Source organism: Zonotrichia leucophrys, chromosome 2 (assembly GCF_028769735.1).
Source record: "Zonotrichia leucophrys gambelii isolate GWCS_2022_RI chromosome 2, RI_Zleu_2.0, whole genome shotgun sequence".
NCBI classification, from domain to species: domain Eukaryota; kingdom Metazoa; phylum Chordata; class Aves; order Passeriformes; family Passerellidae; genus Zonotrichia; species Zonotrichia leucophrys.
In genome coordinates, this window is record NC_088171.1 from 36811068 (window position 1) to 36829130 (window position 18063).

An 18063-nucleotide genomic window follows, 5' to 3' on the forward strand; every position below is an offset into this window, starting at 1 on the left:
CTTCTTTCCCAGAGGAAAGAAACTTCAGTTTTTCTTCTTGACACAGCAATCTTTTCCCCATCATTTCAGTAGCTAATAATTTATCCCTTTGCTTGCTTCTAATCTCATCATTAGTCATGTGCCTTCACAAAAGCAATACAATACATCAGACTAAAGCTGTCAGCGTTAGAGGTTTAGACTTGGCTTTTCAAGGCTGTAATTCCCAACTTTCAAGCAATACAATATTTATAGCTTTTCCTAGGTTTGTAACAGTGGCTAGTAAAACACCCACATGAAAGAAAATACAATTACAATATGGTTTTCACATTTGAACTTTCTGGCCTGACAAACTTAGATATCACATGCTTAGTTCTACCTACTGAAATCTTCAACTTTAATTTATTTTGCTCAGATATTGCAGGCCATAAATAAATCTTAAAATTATTGCAGTTTTGCCCTGATTTCTCAACAGTGGTGCTTTTTCACATAACTAAATATACCAACATTTAGAGTTCAGCTCAACATAGTTTAAAACCACCACTTTTATCAAAACTTGGTTAAAAATATTTATGGTTGATGTGAGAAATTTTTTTGTTTACTTTCTCTTGTAAGATTTGTCTTGGCAATATGTAGGCAGGATTTTGGACTGGAGTATTTGTGGATTCTGTTCCCAATGTATTGACTTTTATCTTACTTTATATTACTCCTATATTTCTTCTGTTCTGAGAAAAATATCAAACTATCCAGCCTACAGTAACATTTTGATATATCAAAGGTAATCATAGATCATAAAAATGTTACATTTAATGGAAGTATATGAATATTATACAACTATTCATATACACACATCAAGTATCACTGTGGGGCCGTTAAACTGCAAGTGGACTTCAAGTCTGAAAGTTCACAAGGTTTGAGCTCCAACAAGTTTCTTATAATACAAGAAATCAAAGACATCTGTGCGAAAATGCCTCTGCTTCTTATTAGTATCATCAGTGGCTATTCTACTCCCAAGTTTAAAAGTGTGACAGAATAAAGATACAGAGGCTGGCAGCATCTGATAGAACAAGTGAGTACATCAATTCATTCTTTATCATGGCTTATAAAATAATATGCACTGTACTACATAAATATTGTTTTAGTTCTAATACAAACACTGAAAGAGCCTTTGCAAAGATTTACAGGTTAATTCAAGGTACTGCACTTACCAAGATGCGTGTTCATCATCTTTGCACAATATTTACACATGGCTTCCAAATCATTTAGCTGTCCTTGTAGGAATGAAATCTGGGCCTCTAATTCCTCCTCCTAAAATGAAGAGATTAGCATTAAAACCTCCAAAATTTCTATAATGCAGACTAAAAGTAGTTAATGCTTGACATGCTTAGACCTCTTTTAACTTTTTCTATTACTTTGTTCTTGGAAAATTTTGTCACTTCATTGAAATAGGGTTTGGTTTTAATCTCTCCGTGTTTAATAGTACTACTCTTTTTTTTTTTTTTCCTAAGGAATTAAGAAAAAATCTATCTACATTGACTTCAGAAAGGTTAATTACTCAGGATTCTTTTATACACCAGCTACCTGATTTCACTTGGTGCAAACACAGTACCACAGCACTGGCTGAAAAAACTCACCAAATGCGAAAAATTTTCATTTCTTTTGGAGTAACTTCCTCAGCTATTCCTTTGAAACCCTTTTTTTATTTTGAATTTCAAGAGGCATATTTCATGAGACCTAGGATTGCGTCTCAAGGATGCATTTCTGCCATATATTTTGGTACACTTATTTTTGTAATCATCCATCATCCTCTATCTGTATTTAATGCCTACACTTGTCTTCACAGCCAACTTCACTTTCAGACACCATCATACATAATATTTAGGTGAAAACTATTTTTAACACACATAGTATAAAGCAGTTACTCTAAATTATCAAGTTAAGGTTAAAAAAATATGCATCAAGTATAATTTAAAATAGTAATTAAAAAAAATGATTTTAAAGCCCAAGAGAAGCATTACTACCCATGCTCTGTCTATGCAATGGGAACTACCTCAGCTAAGAATTCCACTTTGAATGCCTTTGTTTGCTGGTTTACAAATCCATCCAGTCTTGACTTTGAAGACCATATTACAGAGGAAGGTCACCACTCCTTTGGAAAAATTCCTTCAAAGCTAAGTCACAAACAGTATTAAGCAGGCTCTGGTTTAAGTATGCAGTTGAATTAAAAATATTCAGAGAAAGCCAAAGAAACTTTTTAGCCTCCTGTTTTTCTTTGGAGCTTTGCAGTTCTATCACAGTCTTGTTTGATGGAGATCACTTAGCATTAGAGACTGGATTGCTTTTCAAATGAAAAAAAAACCCCAAAACCAATCAGCAAGAATAAATAGAATGAGTCAGTCTTGATTTAAAGATGTAAGTGATCTTAATCTCCATCAGAAACCAAGTCAGAACCAAGTAAAGGAAACTTTGCACTAATATATCATAAATCCAAAAGCAATTGATGAATAAACAGCAATGTAACTGTAGCATTATCACTTTATCACCTTTTGCCTACAAGCTTTTTCCTTGCACCTAATAGATATGAAATATTTTTTCCTTGCTATTTATATTATATACTCTCACCTTTTTCTTCTTATCCTCATACTTTGACCACTTAGGCCTCAAAGGGATTTTTGCCAATTTAGAATTGCTGAGTGACCTCATTCAAAGTCTGCAGTTCTGTCACAGCCTGTACAAGCATATCTGCATTAACATTTCTATTCAAGTGATGTTCCTGCAGAAGACCTTTTTCTAGTACAAACAGCTATTGACTGCAAGAAATAATCTACCATAAATTTTAAACTCCCATTGGCACTGCAAGTGCAGCTGTAAGATAGGGAAAAGTGAAAATATTTGAGTATTCTACTATAAAATAACACAATCAAATTCTAAAATCATTAGCCAGTAATTGAACCCCAGTTTATCTCCTACAAGTGAATAAGAAAATTTAACTTCTTGTACTAAATATTTCCATGTCTCCTAGGCTAATTTTTTTCTTATTTGTAGGTGAGAACTGCAGTAAATTGATCTTGAAATGCTTTTGGACAGCTGAATCTATCCAAACAGAGTCTGAAACTGACCTTTTCAGTTATACAACAGTACCTCTTCTCTTGGCAAGTGAGAGCAGTGCTGATTAAACTACATCCCCTGTTCTTTCCGCTCAGTGGGATCCAGCATGGGGAGAAGCAGTGTTCAGCAGACCCAGCAGGCACAAAGGAGGGGAACTGTGATCAGGGAGTCACAGACAGCGCCAGAGGTCTCCTTTCCAAGTGGGAAATCTTGCACAAGGCTAAATGAACTTAGAGCTCCTGACTTATTTGGCAATTGTGGGAATGGCACCAAGGAGTGCTGGCAGTGGGATGGGCAAAGAGGCAAGACAGTGAACTTGGCACGTGACACACAAGAGACCCAGGGCTGTTTGCACAATTAGACAACACCCAAATGGTGATGACTTGCTACAAGATGTAACCTCCACCTCTGCTGTCACCAGCGGCGCTGTAACAACCTCTGTGCGCACTCTGAGAGTGAGCTCCCTGATGGGGTTTTGCTCTGTTGTGGTTCCACAGCAGCAGGTGAGCAGTTGTAGGAAGAGGCAGGTGTGTTTATTGCAGTGGAGTGACTGACAGGTGATTGACAAGACCTTTCCAGGTGTTAAACTTTATGCAACAGACAGGGAGAGGCAAGATGCAGTGGGAAGAAAGTGTACACTGATAAAAGGGATGGAACTGTGAATTTGTGACTTCTGGCAGCAGAAAAGTAAGAACAAGCTCCCTGAGAGGAAGAACTCAGGTTGGATACTTTATCAGACCATTACCAAGGGAAAGTGATGAGTGACAGTGTGTGGCTGGTGACTCTTCAAGCCTGACTCGTCACCTAGGGCGGTTTCTTGCTTGTTTGGACCCTTCTTTTGCAGTGTTACAAAAGAGTGTTTGGGGTCACCCAATGTTCTGACTTTTCTCCTGCTTTTTCATGCATTCACCCAAAACAGAGTGATGTGAAATCATTTAAGTTCAAAAGTTACTGTAGGGCTTCTGTGCAAGGGTGAAGGGGACAGGAACCCCTCTGGTGTTTCTCTTCAAACCTATGGCAAAACAGAAAAGCCTGGAGAGCAGCAGGTGTACCAGGGAGCCCACATAACCACATATAGTTACATAATTGCTGGCATTAGCTGGGCTTCAACTATTTTGCTTGCGGCTCCCAGTATGATGAGGACAGACAACTTAGAGAACAGGTTTACCTGGCAAAGATGGGGAAGAAATCTTTGTGTACAGACTTGCTAATCTAGTGGGGAGGACTTTGCCACAGGACAGGGACCTAACCCAGATACACATCAGCACATACAGACGAGCTTCTTAATGAACTGAAATGGGAAAAGCACATATGGAGGTGGAAATGGTGGAAATGAAGAGCACATGTGTGGAAACAATGGCAGGAAACAAAGGACAGGCACACAATCATTGTTTGGGCACATGAACAAAACTAGGAAGGACAAAACCCCATCTGGAGCAAAAATTAATGGGGGACATTAAGGGGTAACAAGAAGTAATTTTATAAGATCTGCAGAGCAGCAAAAGGAGATTCAAGAAAAATGGTCTATTGCTAACTAAGGGAGATAAGACAATTACACATGGTACAGAAAAGCTGCAGCACTCGAATCCATTTTGCAAGTCACTTTTTAGGCCAACTCTGCTCCCAGACCCCCACATGTACTGCCTGGGAAGGAAAGGAATGGCTATGGAGGGGGGAAGGGCATAAGCTGGTGAATACCTGAAGTAGCAGTGTGTGTTCAAACACGTGGGACCACATGGGATACACTTATGGGTGCTGAAAAAACTGACAGGGTGATTGCAACACCACTGGCTACCACCTGTGAAAAATCACTGTTATTACAGAACATCCTTGATGTTAACCTAGAAAGGTTAATTTTACATACATACTAAACAAGAGTCAGGTGGGGTATGTAAGGAACTATACAATGGTTGGCCTCACCTTAGTCCTTGGAAAAATTGCGGAGCATGTCCTCTTGGAATCAATATCCAACATGTAAAGGACAAGACAATAATCAAGAAAAGTCAAAAAGGATTTACCAAGAGCAAATCATGCTTGACCAACCTGGTTGCCCACTATGACAAAATGACTGGGCATGCAGATGAAGGGAGAGAAGTGAATGCAATAGAGTTTTACTGTAATTAGGCTTCTGACACATTTCCAAAAGCATCGTCACTTATAACATGATGAAATGTGAGCTTATTGAAAGGACAGTAGGTCGGCTGGATTGTTCAGAATCCCAAGCTTAAAGAACAGAGTCAATAGCTTGATGTCCAGTTATGTCTGGAAATGAGCACAGTAACAAATGGACTGGACTATTGATGAAGTATCTTCATCAATAACCCAGATAAGGAGACAGAATGTACACTCAGTAGATTTTCAGATGATACAAAACTGGGAGGTGTGGCTGCTGTTCTGACTGGTGGAACTTCAACTCACAAACACCTTGAGACACAGGAAGCCTAGGCAAGAGAAGTCTTTTCGAGGTTTCTGTTTAAGAAATTTCTGTAAGCGCAAATTCTGCACCTGAGAAGAAAAATCCCAATGCATCATTGCAGACAGGGAAGGAACTTTTTGTTTCAGATCTTCTGAAAAGGATATGGAGGCTACAGTGGCTGTTGAGCCACTAAGAGATAAGTTCTCTTATCATGAATAATGTAAACAGCTGCACTGAGCTACATTATGAGCAATGTGGTCAGCAGATCCAGGAAAGTCATTACACCCCTTTCTACTCAGTGCTTGTGAGCCCTTGCCTTTAATAACATGTTAGGCCTGCAAAGACATTGAGAAAATGGAGAGGACTCAGTGCAGGGCTTCTGGGAGGGCTACAGGTCTGGAGGAGAGGCTGAAGAAACAGTGCTTGTTTATCTTGGTGAAGAAGAGCTCAAGGGGGATCTGCTGGGAGCCTGTAACTACGTGAAGTGACAAAGATGATGGAATCAAACTCCTCACAGATGATACAGAAGGCACTATGGCCCAAAACCGCCCCTTGGAAGGTTCAAATTGGTCATTAGGAAAATGTTCTTCATTAGAGGAGCAGCGCAGCACTCGAAGAGATTACAGAGGAGAGTTTCTATTCAAAGTCACTGACCTGACCCAATGCCAGTGATTGTCTTATTCCAAGTAGCAGCTTAAGCAGAAGTCTCTTCTATACAACATTTCTAAGACTAATCTTTTCACAGTGCCTTTCAAAGATTGCTCTGTACAGGTAAGCAGCTAAATCATAAATCCTCTCAGGAAAAATGACCTTTTTCAGTATTCTAATGTCAAATTCTTTAGCAGTACTAGATGAAACAATTGATTTATGGCCAGCATAGTGCAGATGCTCTCATATACACTGCACTTTCCTCTAAGTGCAGCTTTTCATTGTGCTAGCAAAATGAGCAGCCTGGATACCATTTTTATTTTGTGTACATATAGCAGTGCTGATTTGACCTCTCTTATGATGAGCAGAGACTTATAAATTCTTCAAACAGTCCAAACCAAAGTCAGGAGAAGTCCAGTATGGTCTGGACCAACCTTTTAGCTGAAACTGCCCCTTCAGCTGGTCTGACACACACAGCACCAGAAACACGTGAATGATTCCAACTCATTACCAAAATACAAAATCAGTGTCAATTTACCAAACAACATGTTCTCTAAAGCTCAATATTTTCTAATATTGGGAGCTGCATTATAAGGAAGAGAAGTAAATCAAGCAGCAAATCAAACTAAGGAATCACTGCATCACACACAGGAGACCAAGACCTGCAAATTGACGTATGCAATCTTGCAGAAAAAACAACTTAATACTTTCTGAAAATTCAGCTCCAGGGTTCTCAAAAAACTATTACACATCTTCAATCCTGCAGATGATGTAGAGCCTTACAGATAACCATTAACATCTGGAGTTTAACAGGAGAATGAAAAGGAAGTAATTTATTTGTGATACTACACTGATTTACATTTCCCTAACAATATTAAGCAGGCTAGAATTTATGTATCCAGTAAAATCAAGATTCTATTAGAGTGCCTTCATATATACATCTCTCATTATTTTCCTAGTTTTGCAAGACTGAATCTGCAAAAAACTTGACTTACATTTATGTTTCTCATATTTGTCTTTCTTCTTACCCACATATAGAACTTTGCTTATATTGTTACATTTCCTTTTTTTTTTTTCTTTTACCATGAGAGCTAATTCCTTTATGATTAATTTTTTGACATTTCTTTGCTATTTCCCCTCCAGTCTATACAGTTCTGGTACTCCCCATTTGTCCAAAGCTTGTTCTTCTGTTTTTATTACCCTTCCTTTCATCTATCTTCTCACCTTTACAAAGAGAGCTATGGAAATAAATTTTTATATCCTTCCTTTTCTCCTGAGCTCATAATGAGATCAGCAATGTTTCCCCAAGCCCCATTTTCCATCAAATTTTACTGCATCAGGAAAAAAAAAAAGGAAAGTGGTCAGTATAGTCAAGAACAGAAACTTTGACACTTTTGGCATTGTAATCCTTTCCCTTTACAGCTCATGGCTTTACATGCTGCAATAAGGTTTGCAGACCTGGGTATGGGCACTGGAATTTGGTATCCTTTACAAGGTCTGATGACATACAGTTTTGGAAGGAAGCCACTCTTTCTTAAAATTGCTTTTATCAGTTTAAACAAATTTTCTCCTGAATATATGGCATGTAGCTTAATACAAAATTATGGAAAACAGGGAAAACAAATATGGAAAATCAGGAAGGTAATGCCTTTCTTTCACAATACCTTTTAGTTTTCAGTCTTGCTATTCAGGAGATGAAAGAAATATTGTACTTTTGTCTATTTAACCCAAGTAGAAAAGTCAAGGAAAAGCAAACTCTGCTGTCAAAGCTTACAACAATGTATGTCCAAGCATTTCATTCATGAATGCTCAAAATGGCAGAATTCCATTCATCTTAAATTTGAATTCTGAATAAGAATTAACTTGGCAGCACCATCAAGTGCTAAGTGCTGTGGAAAAGAAACTATCTTCAAATAAAAGAGTATTTAAGGTATTTAAGCACTAATGCTGAAATTTAAAACATAAAAAAACCCCAAACCAGTGACAGAGATGGTAGAAAAGCTCAGTCTTCCTGAGGTTTGTTCTGATGCTGGTCAATGATGGATGGGGTGAAATGTGGAGAAAACAGAATGTCATGACATAACCATGGAACAGTACTGTCCAGAGTACTCTTCCAGACTATACAGATGTGAACAGCAGTGATATCCTGAGCTCGAGGTGGTATGGGGTTTTTTTGTTTGCTTGTTTTTTCCTGTAGTAGTTAATAGCTACTTTTCTTTTATTAAATTGCCCAGTCACATTTTCAGTTTTTTCAGTATTCATAGTAAGAGCACTCAGGAAACATCCCAAAGCTCTTGGCAAATTGGCAGGGCAAATTAGAAAATAATTTTGATGACGTTTCAAAACATTTAGAGGAAAATAATGGGAAAAACGAGATTGATATATGGAAATCCTGAAGCCAGGAACTCACTAAGGGCCTTACCAGTACTTAAATTCTTATTCATAAATAATACAAAGAGTATACTTTTTAGATGTCAGTAGCAGTTTACAAGTCAAACAAGACTCAGATGCAAGGCATAAATTGCTTTCTCATTTAATTTTAAGCAAATTCCCCTGAAGTCAAAAGCAGTGGTTACTCCTTCCATTTTGTGGAAGGAGTTTCATTTATTTCATTTTCTAATCCAAGAAATAAATACAAGATTTAACCTTATAATCTTGAATCTCTGACAGTTGAATGTTGGTTGACACCCCCATAATTTTTTTATATTCTGTGCCAGCCACAGAATAGTGTACAGCATATGGTGACATTTAAACCAGAAACCCCTCTTTCTGAGAACTGAATTGCATACAGTGGAACTTAACCCAAGCTTTTAATTTATTTTATTTACGAATTTAACTTGTTATTTAACTGTCTCACTCAGAGTCCCAAGGCCTTGCTCGGCTGGGTGCTGTACAAACATAAAGACAAATCCCGCTTCTCTGAAGGACTTCGCAGTGTAAGCCAAGAGACAACAGATGGCTGGAGACACACATATGGGGAGGACATGGAAACAATATGGCTATATTAGTCAGTCTTCTAGACATGGCTTCAGCATGGAGCCAAACTCTTGTTGATGAAAAGGCAGAATTTTTGAGAGAGTTTTCATAAAGCATTTATTTTTCAGATGTTTAGAGAAAGTTTCTTCTGTGTGAAAGGGGCTATGAAATGATTAGATCAAAGTGCACCAAGCACATTAGAGTCAGGGGTGAAATGTATATTGTTATTTTTACATTGAAAATTTTGGCACCTGTGAAATCTTTGCACAAAATGAAATTTTGTGAATACTAATATATTACCCAGTAAGGACATAAAGAAGTTCAGATACTGCCTTCATATACTAATTCCTGCAGAAGTAGAGGTTTTGTATTGGTTTCCTGTGCTGAACCATTATCTGAGAGTATTTATCTATGTGGTAACTGAAATAACCCCATACTTAATATGTTTCCAAATAAGTCATGTTTTGTGTTCTTCACATCTTCACAACTGCCTAGTTTTTTATTATTTTTAACATACTTTCATAAATGTCAAACATTTTAAGCACAGTACTTTCAGCTAAGTCCTACAAGCTTGTGTTTTGTTCCTTTAGACCGTAGGCACAGCAAACATGAACCCTGTTTTTATTTTATACCTTCAACTCCTGCTTATGCTTTTTTTTGCACCATTTTAACTCAAACAGCTATTCTAATGTGGTACGAGATAGCTTAAGCAGGAATGTCTTTCTTCCCTTTTTTCTTATATATTCTTCAAAATTTCTCTTAATTCACTAGTGTTGTGTAGTGCTAGTAAGCACAGTTGCTTAGACTTTATACTTTCTGATAGTTAAATACCTATTTCAGTGCTTTTCTAGATCTGAACCCTTAAAGCACAAACAGGTTCTCTGTCAGATTAGAGAAAACTTTTATTTTTAAACTCTTTTCTCCTCTGACTTATTATTTTGACCTGTTGCTCTCCAATTTTGCTTTCTGGTAGCATTGCACATCTCAAAATGTATCAGAGGACACTGAATAAGCACAAATGAATTAGACAAACATAATCCCAGCAGTCCAGGTTCCAAACTTAGTGCTATCAAAGTTAAAACATTTCAGGGTACAATGCAACCTCTTCCACTCAAAGGACTAAATTCAGAAGAAATGGAAACAGAACTGCCACTTCCAAATCTTTTGTGAACGTATATTTGTGGCAACCCTCTGAAAGGGGTGGGGGGAATACGACTGAGAAAAAATAAGAAAATAAAACAAAAAAATGAAGGAAAGCTCAACAAAATATCCACTGTACCTCCAAGGAGCCAAGCTAAATCAGGATATGTACCAGCACAACAACAACAACAAATTATTTGGTTCAGAGGGATCAGATTGAAAACATGTATCAAAGACAAGAAAGGAATTTTACAGTACAGATAAAAATGTTCAAGTAGATTGAGACCAAGACAAATTTGGCAATAAATTAAAATGCTAGCAGCCATTCACCTGCAAAGGCACATATTTCTGGGCATTAGAACAATCCTTACTTCCTTTGTGTGCTCTTTATAACAACACAGTAAGGGATGGCATCTCATGATGCTTCTACAAACTATGCACACATGAACAGAACCAAGAAATTATAATAAAGGAATAAAAGAATAGGAATTTCTGTACTTAACATTTCCCCTCAAAACAGAGATCAAGCCCCAACAAAACTGAAAGGAGCTGCAACTTGGATTCTGTATAACCAATAACCCAGGTAGTCGCTTCCAACATCCAAATTTCTAGCATTCTAGAGTCAGCATTTGTTGAGGAGACCCACACTTTCAACATGCAAGAAAAATTATTATTTTACTACATTATGTATCTTTCTTGAAATATAAGAAACAAGAATTTGTGGTCAATTATTTCTCTTCTTCCAAAGTGGAATAACAATCCTCTTCCTTGCCCCCTAGTTTTAGGAGTTTACATGTTCATTCATTATTCTTTACATATAAACAGTACTTATTTACCATCCATATTTATTTATAAAGTCTACTATGATTGTTGAACTTGAGGCAAAGTAGCTATTTTATTGTACTGATGTACGATTATCAATTTATTTGATTTACTGTCTCTTAAAAAAAAGCTAAAAATATGTAGAAATTTGGAAGAAAATGAAAGGGGGTGCCTCAGGGAATCTCCCTACAACCTGACAGATATATTTAATTTCAATTAAAGTTCCAAAAAGAACTGAAACTCTGACTAACAGTTTCTAAACACCAGGTCCTGCAGTTGAATTTCCATCTTAAACAGTTCAAAGTCAATTTGCCGGCTCAGTTTCCATATCCCACCTTGCCTGGAGATGTTAGTGGCAGAGGACCATGGGCTTGGGAATTTTCCAAAGCAGCTCCCACTGTTGAACCTATTATTGGAACAGGTTCCAGGTGCACCAGCCTCACTGTTCAGAGCTAGAAACCAGCAACTGTACTACTGGAGCATGAGAAGGATTGTTTTCATCTAACCTGGGTACATTTTCCTCTTAAAAATATTCTGCTTCTGTGGTCAGACAATTTTTCCTTAGCAGGAAGATGGGGAAGGATAAATACAACTAATGGAGAAAGCTTCTGCCTGGAGACAAAAAAAGCAGGGATGGAAAGAAATTTCTCCTGTAAGCAGACTCAACACATGGGAGACTTATCTACCTGCTGCTTGCACAAGTCCACCTGCTGGCACTGCACTCTGGGACTGCCAAGAGACAGTTTAAAAATGAAACCCATAAAAATCGGCAAGATCCATGGAAACGCAAAAAGCTGGGCATAACTCCTTGTGGATGGGTAGGCACTGAACAGCTCAGTATGTATGAATAGGTGGTATTCCACTTGGTAAGGGAATAGATAAGAGAAAGAGCTGCAGGGTACTAGAGATTATCCCTTTGAACAGAAATGCTGATAAAAGGCTTCTCTCAGTTCTGCTGTTGAGATTGTTGACTTAAGAATATTGGAAAATTCCTTCATAAATAATACAAGGGATACGTTAATTTAGATGGTATGGCTGTAAGCATTTTGGAAATAGTTATAAATAAACACATAGGCCAATGAGAATCCCATATCTTCCCTTACGTTTCACTATGACATCTGAGGGACTTTCTGCCCATATGTTACACAACACATTGCTGCCTTTTAAGACTGCAAAAGTCCACTGTGGCAAATGTAAGAGAAATGAGAGAGGGAAACACTAACATATTTACTTGAACCTTACTGAAAGAGTTGATAAGGTGTGATGTACTTACATAATTATGCTTCTTGATTTTGCTGCCTAAATAAGCTTTTCAATACACTCGTTCAACATACACAGTCTCCCAAAGCCCATCCTTTGTTAAACTCATACTCATTTAAATTCTTTTTAAGCATGAGTTGCAAAAATAGTTTCACTAAATCATCCTCTGGTTAGGCTGGATGTATTTGATCTTTGTTATGATTCCTAACATGACTGAGGATGTAGACCACAGGACGATTATTTATTTAAGGGTTTTAGAAGCTCTAATTTTTCAGAGTTTAAGGAAGGTAAAACTTAAGTATAGTGATTATGTAGGGGCTATAAATATACACCATTTATACCACATTGTTAAAATAACAGAAGTACAAGTCTTGTTGTTTTCATAGGGATTTGTTTAACAAAACACAGACAAAAATAAGAATCAAGATATTAAATGCATAGCCACAACCTATTCCAGTGGGGAAAAAAATCTTCCAAACACAGAAACCTTTTCTGCCCAAAAAACTCCCAAATAAAACAACAGCTTGGTTTTAGAGGCATGTGTCTCATCCACATTCATGTTTTTGTTCAGAGTTCAGTGCAGGTTTCTCAGCTCAGCACAGAAATGGACAGTAATTTCATGCTGCTATCTTAAAAGAGCAGGATGAAGAGATGAAATTCCCACTGAAAAGGAAAATGGGGCAGCTCAAGCTACCAACACAGACCCTCTGATATGTTTTTCTTTTCCACTGGGATGCTGAAAGATGAACTTCATGATTAATGTATGGAAAGAGGATGGACAGAGCAAGTCCTGTACCTGTGCTGGTGGCATGACTGCTGTGAAGTGTCACACTTCTTGTGTCCTCAGTCACTTTGATCCTTTTGCAAACATTGATTATGGTCTCATTCATTCATGATTTTTGTAATTTTTAAATTCTTTCTGACAGTTTCAAAGTGCTGCCCAATAATTTTTAATGTTCTTACTGCCTTTTTTTGAAGTGGTTTCATTCTGCTTCTGTGCAGAAGTTACTGGAAAATATTATTCACCTACATGTATCTGAATCTTTTGTACCAGAGAAACATAAGTTTACACTGACATTTCAAAAATATTCCAAATGGCCCCACAGGTCTGTTCTCTATACATGTTTATTGCTCGTAATATGACAGAAAAAGCACTGCAGAGCCTCTTGGGTTTTTTATTCATCTCTTTTCTTTTTTTTTTTTTTCCCTAAGCAATTAACTTCCTGTTTTTATCACAGTACAGTTTCTTTTCCCTGAAATGAATCACTCCAAAAAAGATAAGGAGCTCTAGGATTCAAAGCTGCCACTCATGCGTACAGCTGTTGCTTTAGTAAATTATAAGAAACTTGCAAGTATTTCTAATAGAAACTATAAACGGTAATTTATTTTTTCTTCTACTGTTTCCAGCTCCTTCATTTAAGTTACTGGATGTCATGTAAGCCAGAGGAAGGCAACCAAGAAAAGAACCATAGTTTCAAAATATCTCAGAGGTTTTTCTATGAACTCTTCATGTGACCTGTCAGCATCTGAAATTTAATATTCTTTTCTTCTAACTCTAAAATTAGACAGGCACTGGAATATTAAATAAATTGCCTTATTTTTTTCTGTCAGAATTGGCCTGTCACATCAGAATAAGGAAGACATATGTCCTGCAGTATAAACTACAGTTAAACATTAAGGCACAAAAGTATTTTAAACTTAATGGCATTGAGAATAATCAACATGTCTTTAACCTCAGCCCTAACAAATCCAATATACTGATCAAGAATTGGCTGATGTACACAGACTAACTTATTCTGGGCACATTTTACGATGCTTAACAAAAAAAGGACATTTCATCATAGCATTTGTACTTCCAAATAAATGTTTGGCATTGGTAAGTCTGAACTGACAAGTATTTTGCTTAAAACATTCTAAAAAAATTTAAAAAGTAACAGCCAGGGAAAAGATATATGGTAATAAAAACCATCTCTAAGATGTGTACCATGCACAAAAGGCATGCTCTTCTTCAAAGGAATTTTTGCATACATGGTTTTCTTTGTGTGGTTTTCTAGTATTTATCTTACTATCTTGTTGGTTTTCATACACCACCTCTACTTGTATGCTAAAACTCAGGTTCTTAAATCACTTCAGCAGATGCCTATTTAATTGAAAAAAATGGCATACATTAATTTTCTAACCTGTAGGGGTACTCATAACTAACTTCAAATCAGTCAGACTAGCTACATAAATCACAGACAGTAACAGTTGTTTATACATGCTTGTGGGGACAATAGCATATGTTGTCAAATTTGATTTAATTAAAAAGTCTGTGCAATCAGAACCGGCATAATGCATGACACTTCTGTTCAGGATATTATTGTGAAGAAATGAGGATTCTGACTGACCATGTTTGCAAATTATTTTAGTAAAGAAAATAAACTGCTCCAGATTTTCCTTAGAAACGTTTTCTTCTTGGGAACTTTTTAACTAATGTATTTTCCAAATGGGTAATTTGATTTTTCTTAAGTTGAAACCTTTTATGTAGAAATTTACTTATTAAAACACAAAGTTTTTCCAAATCAAAACTTTATTTTCAGTCAAATCCACATTTTCCTAATTTTTTTTTCTTTTTAAAGAAAGTTTTAAAAATGTTCATATTGTTTGACTCAGAAGTTTCCTCTCTGGCACATCTCTATGTCTGAAAGCAATTTACAGAATATTCTGCCAGAAACTGGAATTAGCCAACCATATTTGCCAGAATCAACGTCTAAGCAGCTTTGCTATTTGCTAAAAAGAGGGGTAGACTTTCTTTAATGATTTATGAGTCATAAATGAAACATAATGAGAAATAAATGGACCACAAATTCACCCTTTTTCACAACTCCACCGAAAAGTAGAGGGCAGTAGGCAGGCTGGGAGAGAGAATTTTGTAGGATTTTATTCCAGCAAGACTGAGCCATTCAGAAGATAGTGGGCACTAGAGTGCATTACAGATTAAAAATTCCTGTATTTGTTTACAGGAAGACAGCTCCAGAAAGTGCTGCTTAAATTATTCCTGTCAGAAAGCCACAAAGGATACAAAGGAGCAGGGAACCTCTCAACACTGGGCACAACACAGGCTTCCAAACCCTTTTGGTGGACCTCACATTAACATACAGCTTTGTGCCACTCAACAGTAATGTCAAAAACATCAGCATGCCATGGGCTGCCAAAACATGAACTGATATTGTGCATTCACCCCTGAGGCTGTAGATTCATTTCATTTCAAACTGGGGACATCTGTTTCTGGTAACAGAAATAAATCACTCCACTGATCTTTGCATCTGAGGGGAGAGAAATACGTAGAAGAATAAATACAACCCACATGTTACTAACTTTTAGAAGGCCTTAGTATGAGAAATGGACACATTTTAGTCCTGGAGGCAATTAAACAAGTTAAGTATCAATTTTGATTGCAACTCTCACAGATAAAGCTCAATTTGTTGGACTGGCTTTAGGAAAGAAAGAATTTAGACATGTCACTTTCCTCTGTGAGTGTTTATGCTCTCACAGAATAATAAAATAGCTGAGGTTGAAAGGGATCTCAGAAGCTCATCTTGCCTACGCCCACGCTCAAGAAGGGCCACCAAGCCTAGCTGGCTGCCTAGGATTAGTGTCCAGATGGCTTCTGAATATCTCCAAGCATGGAGAATCCACAATCTGCCTGGGCAACTATGCCAGTGCTCAGCTGCTCTCAAGAGAAAAAAAAAAGTTTCCTTGATAATCAGACAGAGCCTCTTGTGTTGCAGCTGGTGCCCATTGCCTCTGGTCCTGTCGCTGGGCACCACAGAAAAGAGCCTGGCTCTGTTCTCTTCATATCCTCCCTCCAGATACTGATACACACTGGAGAGATCCCCTCTGAGCCTTCTCTTTTCTAGGCAGATCAGTCCCAGCTCTGCCATCCTTTCCTCACAGGAAACATGCTCCAGCCCCTTCATCACCTTTGTGGCCCTTTGCTGGATCTCCCCCAGTATGCCCTGTCTCCTATTAGATGACTAAGGAGGAATTATTCTTCAACTCTACTGGTGCAAAACCCCCAAGTTCTGGTCTGGATAAAAGTTGAAAATGAAAGCTGTATTTAGATCTTGTTAAGCCACATAAAAAGAAAAGTTCAATACTGCTGTATTTATTTTTCTTCAACTCATGAGGACAAGCAGAAAGAAATTAAATTGTTGTTTTAGCTTTAAATTAAATTCAACATGTTTTAAATGGTCACAAACCAAAATTATAGCTTCTTGTTGACTAACCACAAAACACAGCTTTTCTTTAGACAACAGTAAAACATTTGGAACAAGAATTAAACACTCTCATTCAGTGAACAAAAACTGAACAAAGTTGCACGAAGTTGTGCATTTCATTAGAACGTTTTGAATATCAAACTGAAAACATGATGTGACTATTAATAAAGATTCTGCTTAGAGTAAAAAAGCACTGAGAAGTTCAGATGAAATTTCTGCGCAATATTAGGTCTGAACACCTGAAGAATGCTGTAACAGAAATCTGGCTATTACAATTCCTACATATTGGAATCAATAGGCATTTATATGAGCCTACATTTCTGAAGAAAGAATGGAGAAAACCACTGTGCCTTCACCTTATAAAATATATAACTTATTACATCTACTATGTGACTCTTTTATAGTCAACAGAGTGAAAAAGGAAAATGTGTATAGAGAATAAACAAAAGTCCTCATGTTCCATGGCATACCTAGTTTATCAAAGTAGTGCTCCTAAAATATCTTGGATGGGATGAGAATTTCTTTGGAACATACCCATGATAAGAGCGGATTTTCTTGGATGAGAACAATCTGTTTAAATACTAGCTTCTTGTGACCAAATGGAAGGTCAGAGCTGCACAAGAAATAGAACTGTGACTGCAGACTACAGATGCTACAGACACTGGGAAATCTCTGATGTATTAAGGAATTTCAGGGACAACAGATGGACATGTTTGGATCTGCTGAGCATTCAAGCTTCCCACTGAACTGTTTATTAACTTCAGGACTACAGCAAAAGTCTAAGAAAGCAAAAAATCTTACAGGACTTCTCTCGTCTTTCTCAGAGGCAACAGGCATTTGCACAGTTTCATTTCAGGCAGGATAATGGGATGGAAGCCATTATGGGATGGAAGCCATAATGGAGACGTCACTCAACACAAAAAATTGAAATAGCTTATTTCTGCTTTGGCCATTAATGCGTGCTTAGGGAAACATTTCCAAGTGCAAGTGCTCAATGTATGGAAGAAATGAGTGTCTCTAATGAGTAAGTTAATGCAGCGTGATATTAAAATAGTTAATAAATTAAAAGAACCCACCGACTCTTTTCTGCTCATAGTTTTGCTTTGGGAACGCGAGCGGGAGATGGTGCTGAAAAAGGAATCCTTTTTTGAGGCAGACAAAGGTGGAGATCCTGTAAATTCACGTCCTCCAGACAAGCTCTCTATGCTTGGAGATGAACTGATGTTTTTTGAACTTTGGCCTGTAAAGCAAGTACAAAAAAACCCAAAACATTTAATCAATGGGCATTTCCTTTTCCCCACAAATACTTCCTTGTCTCAACTGACATTGACTGAGAGTCACAGACAGCCCAACACAGAATGAAATGTTGAAGTGTGTCAGCATGCACTGAGAGACTGAAGGACTGTTCTCACATGGAACTCAATTTCTGCATGAGAGAAGAACACAAAATCTTTGTGT

The 18063-nt window shown here is 37.3% G+C and overlaps 1 protein-coding gene across 11 annotated transcripts in view; it reads right to left on the minus strand.

Annotated features, from left to right (window-relative positions):
- The window catches only part of TBC1D5 (TBC1 domain family member 5), a 315243-nt gene that overhangs the window by 24418 nt on the left and 272762 nt on the right, over nucleotides 1–18063 (minus strand). For 9 of the 11 annotated variants that reach the window (XM_064704600.1, XM_064704597.1, XM_064704595.1 and 6 more), the window contains 3 exons: nucleotides 17682–17845; nucleotides 5005–5037; nucleotides 1185–1284 (listed from right to left, as the gene is read on the minus strand). In XM_064704600.1, the coding sequence (XP_064560670.1) occupies nucleotides 1185–1284; nucleotides 5005–5037; nucleotides 17682–17845 (297 nt within the window). The remainder of the gene's footprint in view (nucleotides 1–1184; nucleotides 1285–5004; nucleotides 5038–17681; nucleotides 17846–18063) is intronic. The other 2 variants (XM_064704604.1, XM_064704602.1) reach the window with 1 other exon arrangement.